Below are 20,232 nucleotides of genomic sequence, written 5' to 3'. Positions count from 1 at the left end.
TAGGCCTATTATAGCATTGATTAGGTTTTATTCTTAAAGTCCTTGTGAACTTACACTATAAACACATGGACTTTGGAAGATTGTCACGCACGGTTATCTATGCCAAACCTTTTAAATGCCAGGACCCCTTTTCAATAGAAATATAGAAGAAATACACATTTGTTTCTCTTTAGAGCTGCACAATGGCAAAAAAAACAAAGGATAATTTTAATTATTCCCCTTGATATTGTAATTGAATATTAGATTTAACATTAAGTATAACGTTCTGTAAAGCAATTATATGTCACTTTTTATATAAACATCCAAAAAAACAGCTCCTGAAATATTTTATGATCAGGGCAGTTTTATTTCAAACACATTAATTAAAACTCATCAGAACTGTAGACAAAATAGGTAGTTACTAAAAATGATAAAATTGTATGTTATTAAAAAAGGTGTTATATTTGCAGCAGACAGATTGTTCCGTTGTGCGTGAAAAAAAATGTTGGCATAAAGTCGGTTTGACGTTGGACGTTGGACATTCGTGAATTTAGGGACCATCTCTAAAGTTACATACACATTAAAATACATGTTTCCATGGATTATTGATATTTATTAAGAAAAACCGTCAAACCATATGGAAATATGTTTCACTGTACAGTTAGTTTTGTGTCTTTAAATGCTATTGAAGTTGGAAACATGTATTATAATGTGTATTTAACTTTAGAGACGGTCCCTAAATTCACGAATATTGAACGTTTAATGTCAAACCAACTTTGATGAACGCGTGCTTTATCCGCGCTGTTAACGCGCGCGTGTGTAAACACATTAAGTCAATTTATAATATAATCTAAAATAAAACAGTAGCCTATACAATATTCGTTAATGTTCCTGCAGGATCTTGTTCTGTTCTTATGAAATGCAGAGGCTTCAATTTCGCGAGTACAGTTTGCAAAACTGTGCGAACGGATTGCGAAAGCGTGGGCACAGATTATGAATTTGTGGGAACTAAATTTAAAAAACTGAGGGGACAGTTTACAAAACCGAGAGCACGGATTGTAAACTCGTGGGTACAGTTTATTAATCCGAGAGCACGGATTGGAAACTCGTGGGTACAGTTTATTAATCCGAGAGCACAGATTGGAAACTCGTGGGTACAGTTTTTAATTAAATTGAGCACGGTTTTATAAATTGAGGGAACGAATTACAAAACTGTGGCCACGGATTTGCGGGTCTTGTTTTTTTTCTCCGATGTGTGACCAGACGGGCTCCGTACTGCGGTAACATGTAAAATGAGAAACGTTAAACGGGAATACAAATAAACTATATCTCCCATAATGCCGTATGCGGCCACGCTGCGTGTGACATCACTCCCCTGCCTCTCGCATATACCGAACGAAGTTCAGCGTGCAGAATGAAAACAACCCTCGCATAAACTTCACGATTCGCGTGGATAAACGGATTTACAGGCTAGGTAAAGTAATTCATCCACGCATTTCACGTTTTTGTGCAACTTTGCTAAGCGGTAACATATTAATACACATAACAAAAGTAACATTAAGTTTTGAATGACGAACTTGCAATTTTCTGTCGATGTTGTCTTAGGAGGCTGTCGTAAAATTTGATGTAACGTTAAATGACTATAATTTTTCAGTGTACTTAGAGACTGACGGTGTGGTGTGTTTTCTGTGTGTCTACACGGGATTTGGATGTTGTTTTTTAGTAGCTATTATTAGTTAAGTCATGGCAGAGAAACAGCTGGTCAATAATTCACCAGAGGATGTTCAGAGTGATGACGTCTTGAGCACATACACACACGTCTACAGTCCCGATCTGCTCAGGTGAGAATAAACATCTGTTTTGCTTTTTGGTTTGGATGTTTCTGCATTGTAGAAGGCTTTCAAAGATTGAAATGGATGCAATAACAATCTGATAGATGTGATGTACAGTACAAATGTATTCACACTCAATGTACTGTATGTGTCTGCAGTGGTCAGGTGGCGTTTATAACTGGCGGTGGATCAGGTATTGGTTTCAGAATTGTGGAGGTTCTGATGAGGTATGTGGTCTGATTTAACATGTTTGTCTGCCATGTTCATCCGAGGTTTATCTCAATTGCCTATAATCTCTTATCTTTGAACTTTATCTGTTACTTTTATGATATGAGGCATCAAATCAATAGGTTACTGTTGTAACCCCGGTTCTCTGAAACATCGAGTGGAGAGATCCACCTATGGGAAGGGCATCCGTACCTGACCTCTGCAGAAGCATCTAATTGCACCAAGTCTGGCTAGACAGACAGAAGCGCGCAGCCAATGCCAGGTAAGGCCCCACCCCCTTACCTGAGTGCATATAAGGTCTGCTTGCGCTGCTGTTCCTCAGTAAGTATATTTGCTTCTCGTGCAGCAAGCGGGGCAAAGCTGGTGGATCTCTCCACTCGATGTTTCAGAGAACCGGGGTTACGACAGTAACCTATTGTTCTCTTTCATCATCTCGTTTCGAGATCCACCTATGGGAGAGACATGGACAGCTCCCCGATTGCCCAATACACTCACAGTGAGGTTCTGAAAGCCAGAAAAAGACGGTCACCCCCAAAGGGGCGGTGCATGACACGTCCCATAATTATGTCCCTGGCAGCCCTGATGCGCACACATAGCTGCTGCGCACATACAGGACAGGAACATGTATGAGGCACACACATGTAATTAACCCAGCAACACATATATACCACCCAGGCCGGAATGTGAATGCATGCTTGGTGACATGAATGCGCACGGCCCACCAGCCCGTTCAACCCTCGTTACCATAACAATGTGTAAACAGGAGGTGAAGGAATATAACAAGGAGGGGCTATGAAGACCCCACTCCTAAAACAGAATGTGCTACCGAGGTTTTGGTGACATCCAATCGGTGGTAACGCACAAACGTATGGGGAGAAGCCCAGCTGGCTGCAGAGCAGATGTCCTGCAGTGATACTCCCCTGAACAAAGCCAAGAGGCAGCTAAGCCCCTCGTGGAATGAGCTCTGATGGTACCTGGGGGCTGCACTCCCATTGGTTCATATGCAACTGCTATAGCGTTCACAAGCCAATGTGAGAGGCGCTGTTTAGATATAGGACTCCCCTTATGAGGGGGTGCCCACGAAATAAAGAGCTGGTCGCTCTTCCGGAAAGCACTGGTCTTGGACATATATGCCTGCAATGCATGAACAGGACACAGAGCATTCAGCCTCTGATCCTCCGCAGAGGAAAAAGGCGGAGGGTGAAAAGCGGACAACTCCAACACCTCCGAAGTGAACGCAGGGAAACATTTAGGCATAAAAGCTGGGTTAGGCTTAAGAAAAACCTTATCTCCACTCAAAGAGAATTTAGTGCACGAGGGATGTATTGAGAGTGCATGTAGCTCACTGACATGTTTGGCTGATACCAAGGCCAAGATCAAAGCCGTCTTGAAAGACAACAGCTTCAAGGAAATACCTCCCAGGGGCTCAAAGGGATACTGAGACAGGGCCTCCAGCACCAAGGAGAGGTCCCATTCAGGGACGGTTCTCCTGATGACTGGCAAGGAGCGACAGGCACCCTTCATAAATCTGCGGATTAAAGGATTCTGCCCGACTGTTGAGCCCTCAAAGCCCACATGACAGGCAGAAATAGCTGCCAGGTAGACCTTAATTGTGGAAAAGACCTGCCTTTATCCATAAGGTCCTGTAAGAAACACAAAATATCAGGAACTGAGCACTGATATGATGTTAGACTGCGCCCATCACACCACTCTTCAAACACTTGCCACTTACAACCATACAAGGACCGTGTAGAAATGGCCCTGGCATTTTGTATAGTGGCAACCACACGTGGGTGAAGCCCCAGTGCATTTAAGTTTGACTTCTCACGGACCAGACCCAGAGAGCCTCCCTGTCCGGGTGTGGGTGTTAAATTTCCCCGTTCACCTGAGACAATAGGTCTGTGTGGAGGGGGAGGCGCCATGGCTGGGCGTATAACAGAGGGATTATCTCTGCCAGCCACGGTGCTTTGGGCCACCTGGAAGCTATTAGAAGGAGAGACAGGCCCTTCTCTCTCACTCTGGCCAGTGTGGGAATTATCAGGCACAGAGGAGGAAAAGCATACAGCAGCAGCTTTGGCCATGGGTGGGCCAGCGCGTCCACGCCGAGGGGTGCGTCCGAGTCCTTTAGCGAGAAGAACATAGGACAATGGTTGTTTTCACGCGAGGCGAATAGATCTACGGTTGCCTGTCCGAATCTCCTCCATATCATGCCCACTATCTGAGGATGGAGGCGCCAATCTCCATAGAGTGGGTTCCCCCTCGATAGAAGGTCTGCACCTCTGTTCAAAATGCTTGGAACATGAGTCGCGCGTAATGACAGTAAAAACCGCCCGCTCCACACCAAAAGCTTGTGAGCTAGAGCGTGAAGTTTCGGTGAGCGTAAGCCGCCCTGCCGATTGATATACGCGACTGCTGTGGTATTGTCGCAGCGTACGAGCACATGATGTCTTAGCAGGCGAGGCAGAAAATAATTCAGAGCTTTCCATGTGGTCAGGAGCTCTAAATAGTTTATGTGTGCTGAACGTAGTATGCTCGGCCACACACCGTACACCACTCTGCCCTCCTGGGTGGCACCCCAGCCTGTTAGGGACGCATCTGTCGTCACAACTTTCCGCATCACTACCATTCCCAAACGGGTCCCCTGTGCGTAAAAGTCCACGTCTCTCCAGTGGCGAAGAGCTGCTGTGCAGGCGCGTCACTGTCACAGAGCGGCAGAGATCACGTACCGGGCTGAAATGTAGTGACAAAACCCATTTCATGAATGCTCTCATTCGCAGAAGTCCCAGCGGCAAAACTTGGATAGCTGAAGCCATAAGACCTTGCAATCTGAGGCATGTGCGATACTGCATTCTCGCCCCCTCTCTGAACTGTGACACGCAGCTCATTAGAGAGAGGACGCGCTCCTGGGAGAGACGCGCTCGCATGGAGACCGAGCTCAGCTCCAAGCCCAGGAAAATCACACTCTGGCTGGGTGTAAAATTGCTTTTGGTCACATTCACCCTGAACCCGAGAGATGTGATGTGTGTAAGCACGCTGCAGGTGTCCCGCAGCACTTTCTCTTCCGATTCGGCCACGATGAGCCAATCGTCTATGTATGTCTAAATCCGCAGACCTGACATTCTCAGGCGAGCCAAGCTCGCCTCCGTACACAGACAAAAAGTCAGAGGGCTGAGTGAGAGCCCGAAAGGAAGAACAGTGAATTTGTAACATATGCCTAGATAGGTGAAACGAAGAAACTTCCTGTGTGGCGGATAAATGCTTATGTGGAAAAAAGCATCCTTGAGATCGATCGAAGTGAACCAGTCGTTCTGTTTTATGGCGCGGACCAGAGTGCCATGGTTTAACATTCTGAAATTGTATTTCCTCAAATGTTTGTTCAACATTCGGAGGTCCAAGATGGGGCGGAGAGAGCCGTCCTTCTTTGGGACCAGGAAATAACGGGAATAAAACCCTTGACTTATCAGGCTGGGAGGTACCACCTGAATCGTTCCCTTCATTAAGAGAGAAGAGATTTCTTCTTTCAGAATGTGAGCGGAGCTCTCCTCCGCGTGAGAAGAGAGAACGCCGTTGAAAAGCGGGGGTTTCATTACAAACTGCAGTCTGTAACCCTGCTTAATTGTTCGCATCACCCACTCTGGAGGCGAAACAGTCTGCCAGGCGGACTCGTAATTCGCGAGCGTCCCCACCAGGGCCGGTGAAGCGCCGAAATCCTCGCATACGCTCTGTTGGCTCCTTTGCGATGCAATGGCACCATCTAGCGGACACACTAGGGGCGACATGCGTGGATTTAGAAAGATGTTCTCTCTCTGCAGAGAGACGTACTCTCCCTGAAACGAATTCATTAGATTCGTTTGTTTCATTGTGTTTTTTGTTTGTTTTGTGTTGGGGAACACCGGGGCCGAAGCCTTTATTAGTTGGGTGAGGGGAACAATGTGTGTGCTGTGTGGTGACACTGTTTGAGCACATTCCCTCGCAACCGACCCCCTGAACGTGGGGGAAGGAAACACAGCATCCACTGAACGCACAGGCTGGGAACCCTGGCCGGCCCATCCGCGAGAAAACCTCCGTCTTTTGGACAGGGGCTCTGGGACAGAAGGAGAGTCCGATGAGCTTGTGGCTCGTGAACGAGGACTCTCTGCCCCCAATGGTCGGACATAAGGCCGGCCGCTTGCGTTTAGAGTCGGTCGGGGTTGGGTTGGGAGGTTTCCCAGCCGTGGCGTGAGACTTTCTTCCCCAGGGTTTAGCAGAAGGTGGGTTACTCTGCCGTGGAGGGGGTTTGTTGTGCGGTTTCTCCCTGCTATGATGCGGGTTTCGCACCGTGACGGGGGGTTAGGCAAACGTGCAGTGGGCAACTGACGCGGAGCTGCTTTCTTAAAGAGGCACAACTTGAAAGCCTCGTCCTCTTTCTTTTTGTCGTCGCACCGTTGCTGCATCAAAGCCACAGCGGGACCGAAGAGAGCCTGGCCAGGTTCGACCGGAGCGCCCGCAAACGCTCCTCTTCTCACTGTCAGGGAGTCCCGACAGGTTCAGCCAGAGAGCACGCTCCCCCACTACAGAAAGCGCCATGGAGCGCCCGCAAGCTTGGACAGCCTGACGAGCATTGCGGAGGACGAGGTCGTTGACCGTAAGGATCTCCTTCCACAAGGTTGGCGAGGGGGATCCTTTGTCCAGCTGCTGCCCCAAATCCTCCAAAATTTCCGCCTGGTAAGCGGAAAGCAGGGACGAAACATTGAGAGCCCTGACAGCCAAGGCCGAGGATTTATAATCGACCTGATGAACAGAGGCAGAAAAACGGTCCATTTTGCCCGGCAAGACCGGCTTCGGAGGGGCGAGCAGCCCGCCCTGGAAGGGGGTTGAAATGCCTGGCGATCGACGGCTCGACAGTGGGGGGATCACCCAAGCTGAGAGCCGCCATGTCTTTCACCTCCAGACCCGCGAGACCGTGTTTGAGGTTCAGCGGGTCGCTCCAGTAGTGCCTCACGTGCTTCGCGCACGCTGGCAGGACGGGGAAGAGTTGTTTCCTCGGGCCGGGCTGGGGACCCAGCACTTTCCCATCATACACATCCCTCTCCTGGTCGGTGGTGCTCTGCGGAGCCGGCCACGGAATGTTAAGGCGAGCGGCCGCTCGTTCGCACACGTCCAGGAGGATGGACTGTGGTAAGGCCACGGGGGGGTTAGCCTGGGGAAAACCAGAGAGTGGGATGGCCTCCTCTTCCTCTGAGACCCCAAGAAGGCCTGCGTCGTCTTCATCGCCGGAACCAGCCGGTTCATCGGTGAACGGGAGGTTGCCCGCAAAGATATCCTCTTCGGGGAACGCAGGATTAGGCAGGTCAGCCCAATGAAGTGACGTCGCACCCCGGGAGGCCCCCGGAGGCGTGTCGCCGTCACCGTGTCCCCCATCCGAGTCAGAAAGCCCGAGCTCGATACACTGGGTAGCGGCAACTTTGAGTCGACGCCGCAGGAGCTTTTTCGGTAGCACAAGGCAATGGCTGCAATGCTCCGGGTTCTCCAAAGCCTCTTCTGCATGCTTGAGGCCCAAGCAGACCACGCAGAACTTGTGAGAGTCCTTAGCTGCGATGAGAGCCCCGCACGCGGCCAGGCAGGCCCGTGATGAGCTGGTCCCGGGAGCAGTGGCAGATTTAGAGAGCGACATGTCGGCGAAAAACTCGTTAATATCCGTGGCGGGCAGCCGTGGAAAGTAAAGGGGGAGCAGGTGAAAAAAGCATGAGCGTGGGCAGCTCAGAAAGCGTAGAAAAAACACAGCTAACCTGGCTGAATAGACGACTGTCACGTCTAGCTGAGGCTGATCAGACGATATGTCCTCCTGAAGACACACAGTGAGCAGCAAAAATCCAACCGAACTGTGTTAAAGCAGAGATCGCGAGAAGCGAATGACAACTGAGGAACAGCAGCGCAAGCAGACCTTATATGCGCTCAGGTAAGGGGGTGGGGCCTTACCTGGCATTGGATGCGCACTTCTGTCTGTCTAGCCAGACTTGGTGCAATTAGATGCTTCTGCAGAGGTCAGGTATGGATGCCCTTCCCATAGGTGGATCTCGAAATGAGATGTTGAAAGAGAATCACCGTTAGGTGTTTTCTATTGTTCTTGCAAAAGTAATTTCAGCCTTTTCTCTCTCTCTTGGCTTTCTTATTTTAATGTTGTCTTACTGTTTTTTCAGACATGGGTGTGACACCATCATTGCGAGTAGGAACCTGGAGAAACTCTCTGAGGTCCCTTCTTATAGAAAACTATTATAACTTTGATGTCATTGATGTGTTTGTCTGGAGCAAAAGTTTTTTTGTTTGTGGTTTAGGCAGCAAGGAAGTTATCCAGTGGCACAAACAGACGCTGTTTGCCTATAGCGATGGATGTCCGTCAACCAGAGTCAATTATTACTGCTGTGAAAGAAACCCTGAAAGAGTTTGGACGCATTGACATACTTATTAACAGTACGGTTTTAATTATATATATGTATATTACAAGAGATATCTGTGTATTAATTTAAGTGAAGTTGTCTCACAAAGTAATATATGCATGCATTGTGTACATTTTTTTTATTTTACAGATGCGGCCGGTAATTTCCTGTGCCCTGCTACGTCACTGTCATTTAACGCTTTCAAAACAGTGATGGAGATTGACACCATGGGAACTTTCAATACCAGTAAAGTGATATATGACAAATGGTTCAAGGTAAGGATGCAAATTTCCATGATCTCAGTGCAGTGAATTATTTGTATTTGTATACTAGATTTGAGATTATCTAGTTTTCTGGGGGGGTCCCAATTTACAATATTAAATGTGCCTTTCTCAATGTGATACAGTTAACTTTGCTGGGTTATAGTTTGTGTTTATTTTTGTCTTCTTAGGATCATGGTGGCTCAATTGTGAACATTTCTGCCACACTGGGGTACAGAGGTCAGGCCCTCCAAGTGCATGCTGGGTCAGCAAAAGCAGCCAATGGTAAGTGTCTGTTTTGGGCATATTTTCATGCATGACAGCTTTACAAAGTCACATGATTATATAAATGTCATATGGCGCGAATACGTGTTTTTCTGTGTCTTTGCGAAAGCGAATGCTCACCCAGACCTGCCTGAAACGCCTCGTGTAACCACACCCCCACAAATCTATGTCAGTTCGTGGTATGATTTGACTAACTGTGTGTTCCCACCAGACGCGAATGAAGCGTTAAGCATGAGTGATTTACATGTTAAGTCAATGCAAAGACGCGATAGACCTCCTTGCGGCGCGAATGAGGCGGTGCGAATGACTCGATTCGTGCGAATTGAGCGTTTCGGGCGTTTGACGCGTGATTCGCTCGAGTTGAAAAATCTGAACTTTGGCGAAAATTCGCGCCGCGTTAAGTAACCAATCAGGAGCTTGCTCTAGTAGTGATGTGCAGCATCTGTGCACGAAGGCAGCCCAGAGAAACCAAGTACACCTGGCTGCATGCTGCAGTAAGGGGCGGTGCTACATATGGGGGAGGAGCTCCACGTAGAGCTCCGCCCTCAACACATACCATTGGTTAGCAGGCGGGGTTATTGTTAAATACGGCCTTCATGTGTTGCTCTGCCCATAACTCTTCCCATTGGTCACAAGGAAATGACGTTGAAACCAGGAACTGAGGTTAAAAACATTGTTGTTCGACTTAATGCGGTGTCGTTCAAACCTATTGTAATATAAACTCTGTATTTATTAATTAATATAAATAGTATGATTACAAACTTAATACAATGAAAGTTACTTCAGGGGAAGCGTTTCATTCATTTGTAAGTTTGTAAGTAAGAGTCTTTCTACTACTTGTAGGTTGATTTTGATTCTGATTTTGGCTTGTCCTTTGCGAAAACTAACATAATTTTTAATAAGTGTAGTGACTGTTTAGGGTGTATTGATAATTGTTTTTATAACGATGGTTTTGCTCCACATATTATGGTTAGAATATGTTTACCGTAGCAGTTTGTGGTGTTTTACAAAGTCTTTGTTTACAGTTTGTTTCTCATTTTTCATTTCACAAAGTATGTCATTGTCTATGTATTTATTTACCTTTTTTTACTTGTTTTTATTTAATATTATTATCATTATTAAAATTAATTTATCATTTATTATCCTACTTTTTTCTATTACTGTTATTTAATCCAGGGATTTTCAAACTGTGATCCGGGGCCCTCCAGAATGTTCTAAGAGAAAATTTTAGAGAAATATAAAGATAAAAGAAAAATGACAAGTCTACTGAACATTATTACTGTTTCATATAAATATGTTAATTTTTATTTCTAAGTGAAGAAAGAAAATTTCTAAGAAAACAGTCCAAAAACATTGTTTCTCTTTAGGTTTATACATCCATAATTTTAATAGCCAATTAGTGTGTTGCCTTTACAATCATGCGTATTATTTATCTAACATAGCTTCAATGTTCCTTGTCTATAAAAAAACAAGCAGACACAATTACTGAATTACATCATTCACTTTATTTCAATTACAACAAATGATTAAAATGTATACAAATATAGCAGGAATAAAAACAAATACTACAACATAAGCATATACTGTATAACCAACATAAAATTACAACGATAAACAACTTGCATTACATTTACGTGTGTGTAAATATGTGTCTACACATACAATTACTGGCAAGTTAAACAGCTGTCTGGCATTGTCAAACAAGCATTTTATCCATTAATAACATATATTTCCGACAGGGCAGAATGTGGTATTTAGCAGTTTTTGAAGCAAACTGCTATGTATAAAAAAAGTTCACTTCAACATCACAAGTTAATGATGTGGCATTTAGAGGGTTTTGAATCTGTACTATTCAATTGTTTATCAATGACAATCAAGTTAATTAAACGTGCATAAAAAAACTGCCCAAATACAGACCGTGCACTCACACTCACCGTGATGCTAGACATAGCGGAAGTGACACATACTGAGGAATTGACGTCATTACTTGTGTTTAACCAATAAGGCGAGGTGGCACTCACTAAATCCTTGGTGTTTCGAGTCAGACGTGATCACCCAAACGTGTTTTTTCGTCAATTTTAACAATCATAGGTAGTTTAGATGGTTAGAGTAAGGTTAGGGTTAGGGTAAAGGTTTCGTAAGACTTGAAACACCAAAGATTTAGTCAAAACCAACAAGCCACGCCCACGGATCTGACTCTAAACACCAAGGATTAAGTGAGTGCCGAGGCGAGGTTAGGGCGAGACGACACATAGACCCGCCCTTAATATTACCCCAACCCATATGTAGCACCGCCCCGTACTGCATCCTGCAGCCAGGACCTCCTCAGAGAAACAGATAAGCAGCGTAACTGAAGTCTATTCGAATTATAAACAGAGCGTCTTTGCAATAACTAATCACATATTTAAAAACTACAATACTAATTTTTCGCTAGAAATGCAATCAGAAGTTGTTGAAAGTGAAAATGAAACTTACATTTATACAAAACTATGCTCCAACGGGCGTTTCGGCCACCATTTTATTTTTTCGAGCTTGCGTCTGTTGTGAATTTCACATTTCACACGTGAATGAAGCGAGTAAACTCAAAATGTTCAAGCGTCCAACTACGTGCGAATAGCGCGATTCATTCGCGCAAGTCGCGTTTGGTGGGAACGCTCAGTAAGACCGCCCAAATGTATACGCAAGTACGGTGGGCGTACCTGTCAGTACAATTGCTTTGGAGCCAGATGTTCCAAATATGGTAAGAGGCGTTACATTTCCGTCACACGCTTGCAGTATTCGACCAATCACTACGCACATAGTCATAGAACATCTCGCTTTTCAGAGGGATGAGCTTTGTAAAAAATCTGTGCATTTCAGAGAGGCGGGGCAAAGAGGAGATACAAACATGCATGATATGTGGAAAATACAGCATTTGTGAACCGTAAATCGTGTATAATGTACACATTGCATTACATCAGACGGGAAATTGTTAGCCAAAACCAGTATTGATGGACACACTGGCTCAAATTCGACCGGGTCAATGTTATATATAAAATTTAAAGCAGCCCTAACACACGCGGTTTCTGACAATCTCATTAATCTTGAGTACCTATAGAGTAGTATTGCATACTTATATCTTTGAAGAGTATTTAGTTTGATCACATTTATAAAAGATAGATACAGCTGTACGATTATTTCCGAAAGCATACGGCGCGTGTGGGGGGAGGGGTAGGCTGAACTAAAGCACGTGCAAATCCATGTCAACAAAACACAGACATCAGTTTCACTCACCGCATGCGGTTTATGTCCGGCATCTTTTAGCGCTGTGACGGCTCCATATATCAGTTTCAAACGATCACCAAATCCAGCGTTATATCCAACGTTTATATAACATTCATCACCCAACTGCAGTGAACAAACAAACACCTGAACTTCGCGAACGTTTGCTCTCTCTCTCCTGCACACAAGTGAAAGTGACGTCTGCGCATGCTCCTTCTCCTGCTCTCCTTGCTGCCGCGTGCTTTTCCGGGAGAATTGTCCAATAAGGGACTAAGAAAAATTGTTACGAAACAGTTTTATATGTTCGAAAAAAAACTTTCCGAAACCTGTACGATCGCTGGGGGAGTGTATCGAGCACAGAAATACTACGTAATACGCCCAACTCTTTTTTTGACAAGTTGACCATGTTAAGCATGAGAAGCACGTTTAACATTGTAAAGGAGTCAGAATGCATGACACACCGTTGCACCACCCCTTTAAACAATTTTCAAAAAGTTGATGTATAGAGAATGTTATCTTAATGTAACTCTCAAACTGACTACAAAATGTGTGTGAGAATTTATTTTCTTCATTTCACAACATCTTGGATCTGCTCAGGTTGTGTTGTCTTTTTTTATTAGGCTGAGATTTACTTTTTTATTCAGCCTAAATCAGAAAATTACATTTTAAGCCATTTTTGGGTGAAAAGCTTTGGTGGCAAAAATGTTGGTGCATCCTTAATATGTGAAATGCAATTTACTATGGCCAAATAAACTTCAATTGACACTGTATGCATACTTTTTTATACAGATGCCATGACACGTCACTTGGCAGTTGAGTGGGGTCCCAGTGGTGTGCGAGTGAACTCAGTGGCACCAGGGCCCATCTCTGGCACAGAAGGATACCGTAGACTGGGTAAGACATATTAAGCTTATAGCCAAATTTCAGTGTCATCATTCCTTCCTTTTCATTATTAAATTCTTGTCATCTCCTTCTTTCAGGTGGTTCTCATGCAGAGACAGCAGGGCTGTTCCACAGCATCCCTTTACAAAGAGCCGGCAATAAGACTGAGATAGCACACTCGGTTCTTTTCCTGGCCAGCCGTGCTGCTTCATACGTCACTGGTGCTATACTGGTCGCTGATGGAGGGGCGTGGCTCACGTCGGCCAATGATGTGGAACGGCTGCTGGGTATACACTCCTCTCGCTCTGCAAAACTTTGAAAAGACAGCACCACACGCAGGTCTGTGCTTGTGTACATGATAAGACAGACACTTGTAAGTTACAAAAGACAAAATTAAATAAATTGATTTAAATTGAATTGATCCATAATCTTGAAAATATAACACAAGAGGCTTGAGTGACTTCATGAAGAGTCGGTAAACTGCAAAAAACCCAATAACATTGTAATTGTGCAACAAATCAAGAAATCAATATTTGTCAGCCAATATATTTAGGGCATGATCGTTTGTGATGATCTTAGGTCTGAAAGGGATTCTTGAAAATCTTCAACAATATTTACTGATATAAATTTTCCTAGTAGTTTTGTTATCGTATTGATATTTGAGTAATATCTAAATAGATCTTCATATTTTTCCATGTGTTTTAGGTCTTTGGTCAACAGAAAAAAGAAATGATGAATAGCTTGCCTGGAATTGATGGATAAACAACTGCGTTGTAGATGACCAGACCAAACATCTGTACAAAATGCATGAGGTCCTTGTGATTAAGTTTGGAATTTATTAAGCCTTCAAATTATGCTTAACTTTATAGACCATTCAATAATTATAAGTTAAGACAGTAACTTTTATTCTATTTTTTTGGATAAACTTGAACTTGGCCTTATTTTTGCATTTTTATGTCTACTTAAGTGACTATTTCCTCTATTGCTATGCTTTTAAAAACAGTTAACAAAATGTTAATTTTGAGTAGAACATTTTCTACAGAATGACTCATTGTATTATTTTAAACCGTTTTTGTAATAAACCTTTTATGCTTTATCACTGTCCAGGCTGTTTTTAACCTTGTAACTTCTTTGTTTAGACACAAGGGGGTGCAGTAAAACCGCAGTTAGAACATTTTCAAACAGATGATTTCATTTTTATTCACGAACCGATTGTGTTAACCACCATCTTACCACCAGCAGTGCTTCTTTATTAAAACAAATGCGTCATACAGTTACTTCACAGAGGCGGGAATGTGCCATTCAAAAAAAAAGTTCCGTTATAAATGTTCCATCGTCCCCATCGCAACGGAACGTAACCGCGCGAGGAATGATTTCTGATGCGCTGTGGTTTAAAGAGGCAGACTGCGGCTCCTACATTGCGCATGCGTGTTTCTGACGTCGGTTCGTGTAAATGTGTGTTCATATGAGTGTATGCGTGAGACAGCAGTGGTTGTGTATTGCTGCTGATGAGAGGAGAGGGAGATAAATATAACCGAAACATCACCCGTCGATTAAAAACAACACCGCACCTTAAAGCAGGGACTTCAGATAATAACGGATAAATTGGTCTCCGAGGGCATGTAATAAAAGTACACGCGGTTGATTTGTGGGATTATCGGTGGTGTCGAGGTGATTTTATCCCGCTAACAAGCTAATAACAAGCGCAGGTGGATGACTCGCGCGACTCGACCTGGATGTTGGCCTGTGTTGCTTTAAAATAAAGATAATTTGAGGAATAAAACGCACAGTCGAATCGAAGTAACGGATTCAATGAATTTTGACGGGGAGTCGAAGGCACATTGAGGATCGTGTTTTATTTCAAACCGGGAAATCAAATGAAGGGGTCGGATGGGCTAGCTAACCGGCTAGTGGGTTTACCTCAGATGGGCAGGATGCTGATGCTAGTACATTCTGTGATTTAACGGCTCAATTTCGTTCCCCTTTATTTGACAACACAGTGGTTTAAAACATTGTATGCTTTGGTTTCCGTATGAAATATTGTTTAGTGCTTTTTTGGATTTTTTTTAAGCTTTATTTTTTTAATCAATCTGTTTTATTCAAATACACTTCCTGTATATTATGTAATAGTACGTTATGTTATTTACCTATGGGTCTGTGTTTCACACTGTTACGACCGTTAGAGAGGGTCTAAATCTATGAGTTTAAAACTTTAATGTTTTTAAACATAATATTTGTAATAACATTTAATGCATCCTGTAATATTTTTACAGACTATATTTTTCTCAAAATGAAAGTAAATTAGACCGTTTTGACTGTTTGAAGTGAAACAGGGAAATGGGACCAACTTTTTCTTGTGGATAGCAGCTTTGCATACAGAAACAATATCTTATCAGTCAAAAGGAGCCATGTTATGGGAGTGAAACATTATCCCAATGTCTGCCAAAGTAAACATTACCATTTGATTATTTACAGACTGGTGGACATTTATGGGTCTGAACAAGTATATTACTTTCTGTGTGTATGCTGGAAGAGGTCACCACCTGGGGCTGAATTCCGAACATTACTACCTTGTGGGATCGTAACACAAAGTATTGGATTCTCTGGAATATTTACATTTGTCGCAGGAGAGACAGAATCATCTCAATGGAGCAAGTTCTCTCCAGCCCTCAGGGTTGTTCCGAGTGGGAGGTGAGTGGGAAAGGAGAATGGAAATCTGACCAGGATCCTCTTGGATTTTTCATTGTGGATAAAGATAACAGTTCTGTTGGGGATTCCACTGATGATATTTTTCAAGACAACACCATAAATTTAAATGACTTATTTTGGGCTTCTCAGTATTCAGGACAGTCATATCCATGGGAAAATAATCTGGAATGTGTCTGCCCTGACTGGGAGACTCCGCCACCTCGTACCCAAGATGAGGATTATCCGGGGAGTTCAGGCAATGTTGTTGGAGATCTCATCAATTTTTGTTCTACATCCACTCAGTCACATCCTGAACAGACACCTGAAAATCCTTTAGAAGTAAGCATAGATGAGATAACATTATTACAAGAAACCCACCTTGTGCTTGAGGACACACATTTAACAAACTGTGAATTCAGACATAATTCTTTAGTGGAGAGGACATTTGTAAATAAGGAGAGTCAGAGCTCTCCTTCACATGGGACTAATCTGATTGTGAAATCTGCAGGTTTGTTGTCTGTTTCTCCACCTACATGTAAACACAACTATCTGTCATCCTCCACCCTCCTTCATGAGTCCACCACATCGGTGACAAGTGGAGAGTCAGCTCTCCTGCTGTGTTATGAGGACGGTGCACCCCTTCCACTGGACAAGAAAGAGATTTCATCACCCCCTGGACTTTTGGCTGGAGGTCTGTGCTCCGAACAGGAGAATTCTACGCCCTCGGCTAGTAACAAAACCCTTGACAATGAGCCTCAGAGCCTGGGGACAACAGAAACTACTGAAGAATAAACACAGCTAACATCTGAAGAAGAGACCATCTGCATGAGACCAGAGTCTTGGATATCATCTGAACCTTATGAGGCGACTTTACATGACTCGCCCACAGAGTGCAATTCTGACAGAACTTTGGAAACAGCAGGTAACCCTCTTGCAGTCACCTCGATAGATCCTTTAATTGATCTTGGAAGAGTTGAATCCACATCGGCCTTAAACACAACTGAACATTATGCCTTACTTGATCTCTCACCTGAGTCTGACACCTGGCCTAAGGACCACAGCCAATCCACATCAACTACTGACGCCGAAGCCTTATTTGTGCTGCCTCGTGGCCAAGACGAATACTTTTTTGCTGACATATTTGACGTTGGTGCTCTAGCCTCCTGTGAAGCTGTGCAATCTTCAAATTCTTGTAAACCTGTTATGTCACCTGAAATTGATGACTCGCAGCCCACAACACAACAGAACCAAGAGTCTAATGCAAGCTCACCTGAATTCAAATGTGAAATTCAGAATATTACAGATGCAGAAACAGGTAGCCCAGACAGTGTTCCTGAGGCTATGGAGATGCAGCATACAGGCGATCCACACAGCATTACACAAACAAATATCTTCCCAGATTTGCATCAAAAACAGGAAGAAATTGCTCTTAGAGGACATTTGAAAGTCAATGTCCAAGTTTGCAATGACAATTTAGACTTAAATGCATGTATACTGGACGACCACCAAGAGCCAAATATATTGAATAAAGCATGTCAGGAAGAAATCACTGCTCAGAAAAATACAGACAACACAACAGTGGAAAATCTTACGCCTGCGGACCAATTCCCTTTAAATTCAAGTACAATTGTCAAAGATCCACTTGAAGAAGACACAACATCTCACCATGACAATCACGATACCCTGTCGAATGACGAGGAGAAATTTCAGAGTGTGACTTTACACAAAGAAGCGATAACGGATTGCAGGACGTCTACTCACAATCAAGTCATTCTTCAATGTGCAAGCGATCTGGATTCTCCAGAGTCCACTCCCTTTACCTGCACAGGTGATCAGCTGACCATGATGGGTTGACTTGTGGGGTGGGATCAAGAAGTTCCCAGCAAGTTAAGTGAGGGAGAGGCGGAGCTTCCTTCTCAGCCCACTCATCAGGATGATTTCCATCAGGTGACACTATCACAACCAGACCTGCCACAGGAGCAACAAGTAAGCTCTGTGACCCCCAGCTCTCCGTCTAGAAATGTCTTTACCTGTGGAGCCGGTCTGGACGGGGAGGCTTACCTGACCCTAATGGAGAAAACACCGGATACTCACAACATTCCCAAACATGCAGAAATGACTCTGGATCTTTGCAAAGCCTCGGATGCTCTGCACAACAATTCATTTCATGACCAGAGGGTCACCACAGATTTGATAAATGTGCCTATAGTTTCTGTGTCGGCCAGAGGAGATGAGGAACATTCGGCTCTTCGGGCAGTTTTCCAGGCTTTGGATCAGGACGGCGATGGATTTGTACATATCGAGGAGTTTATTGAGTTTGCTAAAGCATATGGAGCTGAACAGGTTAGTCATTGTGTGTGTTTGTGTCAGTTTGTTTTAGATTTTTCTACGTTGTCTTTTGGGTCAAGTGACACTTGATCATGGTGTGACACCCTAGAGCTGCTCTTTTATTATTCAAAGCTCACCACTCCCTGTATCTCATTCTCTCTTTCGTTCTTTCTCTCAAAGCTGTTTTATAGTGAGTTGGAGATGATTGTGACAAGCTATAACATTTTTGTACTTTCTTACTTTTATATACCACATCTTTCATATTCCGAAATTTGTGAATGTCTTTAAACAAATTTTTATTATCAATTATCTTATTTTGTTATTATTTGAATAGTACCTAAAAATCTTTAAGTGTGTTAATTTATAAAACTATCTGTTTAAGGTAGTAGTTCAATGCAAATTATTGACACTAAATTAAGGGTAAATTCATATTAAAGTATGGGTGACAACTCGCATCTTTGTTTTTTTTGGTTTGTGATGCATGTCAGTAAGTTATGCAGTAATGTATAGGTGAGAAGCAGAAAGAAGAGTTTTTTCCTATTCCTGGTAGTTTTTGACACACAGCAAACATATGTGTACATCGTATGTACTGTATGTAGTCAAGCATTGAATGTACCGATCTCAAAATCCCTCTTTTAGTTGTTCAGATGAGACTATATAGACTTGCGTCCCCCTGTTAACTTGTCATCCCCCAGGCACGTGTCATTGTGTGTTTAAGAGAGGATGGATTTGATGCCGGAAGTCTGGCTCTTTTGTTAATGTTAAAACTGCTGATCTGATTAGCTGAAAGGTTAGACTGGGCAGGAGGGAAAGAGAAGTGAACACTTTCCATACTTTAGTTTTCATTTTAGAAATGCACATTGACACCTATAAATATAACACTTTACATTTGTTTGCTTGTCTCTGTAGATTGAATTTACGATGTCTCTAAAAAAGCTTGTGACACTGTTTAACAAGTTTAAATTTTAACCCATGCTGTTATGTGCAACGCATCACAAATTTGCAACATTAAGCAATTTCGAGTGTCCTATTTACAGTAAATTACAGTTTCATGGGTGAAATTGCAACCCATTACCCATTGCAGCCTCGAGGGCCATTCCTTTGTCTGCGTGTCTGTTGTGATTGGATATAAATTCAGATGGGAGGATTTGAGGTTTCTTCTGATCATGTGATGAGTTTACATTGTAAAGGCTTGTTTGGCAGGTTGGATCGCTGAGATGGTTTATGTACGGGAGGCTGATGGGGTGAAGAGAGATTCTCTGATGGAGAAACAGGTAGACAGAAACAGAAACTATACAACAAAGTTAAAAATACAGTTCAATTTATGAATTGTTACTTATACTTATGTATTGTTGAAGTTAGGGTTGAAATATCAGGGCTGTGAGACAGGCTTATTTGTGTGATACGTTAAGCTTGTTGTTATAGATATTTTCTTGTCTAAAATAGACTAGTTTATTCTTGTGTGTAATATTTGTAATATTTTTAGTACATACACCGTGAGTGTGTGATTGTGTTCATGTTTTTATATCCCGGTGGGGACCTAAACCTGAATGCACACCAACACATGGGGACTCGTGTTACCGTGGGGACCACAATTGAGGTCCCCATGGGCAAAAAAAACTTATAAATTGTACAGGACGATATTTAAAAAAAATCTAAAAATGCTAAAAGTTTTCTATGATCTTTAGGTTTAGGGGTAGGGTTAGGGGATAAAATATACAGTTTGTACAGTATAAAAAACATTACGCCTATGGACTGTCCCCACAGAGATAATAAACCAGACGTGTGTGTGTGTGTGTGTGTGTGTGTGTTCATGTTTGTATATCCCGGTGGGGACCTAAACCTGAATACACACCAACACATGGGGACTCGTGTCACCGTGGGGACCAAAATTGAGGTCCTCATGGGCAAAAAAGCTAATAAATTGTACAGAACAATATTTTTTACAAATCTAAAAATGCAAAAAGTGTTCTATGATCTTTAGGTTTAGGGATAGGGTTAGGGATAGGGGATAGAATATACAGTTTGTACAGTATAAAAACATTACGCCTATGGACTGTCCCCACGGGGATA

General features: G+C 43.2%; 2 protein-coding genes across 4 annotated transcripts in view; both read left to right on the top strand.

The window, feature by feature from the left end:
- Window positions 1-1,341: 1,341 nt before the first annotated feature.
- On the top strand, window positions 1,342-14,232 carry decr2 (2,4-dienoyl CoA reductase 2, peroxisomal). Of its 3 annotated transcripts, none has more exons than XM_057323364.1 (10): window positions 1,342-1,453; window positions 1,703-1,820; window positions 1,970-2,038; window positions 8,219-8,270; window positions 8,354-8,489; window positions 8,606-8,730; window positions 8,907-9,000; window positions 13,051-13,155; window positions 13,242-13,430; window positions 13,849-14,232. In XM_057323364.1, the coding sequence occupies exons 2-10, from the start codon at window positions 1,723-1,725 to the stop codon at window positions 13,881-13,883; spliced, it is 903 nt and encodes a 300-aa protein (XP_057179347.1). In that variant the 5' UTR covers window positions 1,342-1,453; window positions 1,703-1,722; the 3' UTR covers window positions 13,884-14,232. The 3 variants fall into 3 exon arrangements, with proteins under 3 accessions (XP_057179347.1, XP_057179349.1, XP_057179348.1); XM_057323366.1 differs by having other exon boundaries at window positions 13,242-13,482; window positions 13,849-14,231; XM_057323365.1 differs by having other exon boundaries at window positions 1,356-1,453; window positions 1,706-1,820.
- A 2,389-nt stretch (window positions 14,233-16,621) lies between these two features.
- rab11fip3 (RAB11 family interacting protein 3 (class II)) overlaps window positions 16,622-20,232 on the top strand; it is a 33,191-nt gene continuing 29,580 nt past the window's right edge. The window contains 1 exon segment of the mRNA XM_057322359.1: window positions 16,622-18,174. Coding sequence (XP_057178342.1) covers window positions 16,657-18,174 — 1,518 coding nt within the window. The 5' untranslated portion in view covers window positions 16,622-16,656.

This window comes from Triplophysa rosa, linkage group LG23 (genome assembly GCF_024868665.1).
Source record: "Triplophysa rosa linkage group LG23, Trosa_1v2, whole genome shotgun sequence".
NCBI classification, from domain to species: Eukaryota; Metazoa; Chordata; class Actinopteri; order Cypriniformes; family Nemacheilidae; genus Triplophysa; species Triplophysa rosa.
This window is presented reverse-complemented; position numbering and strand designations above follow the sequence as displayed.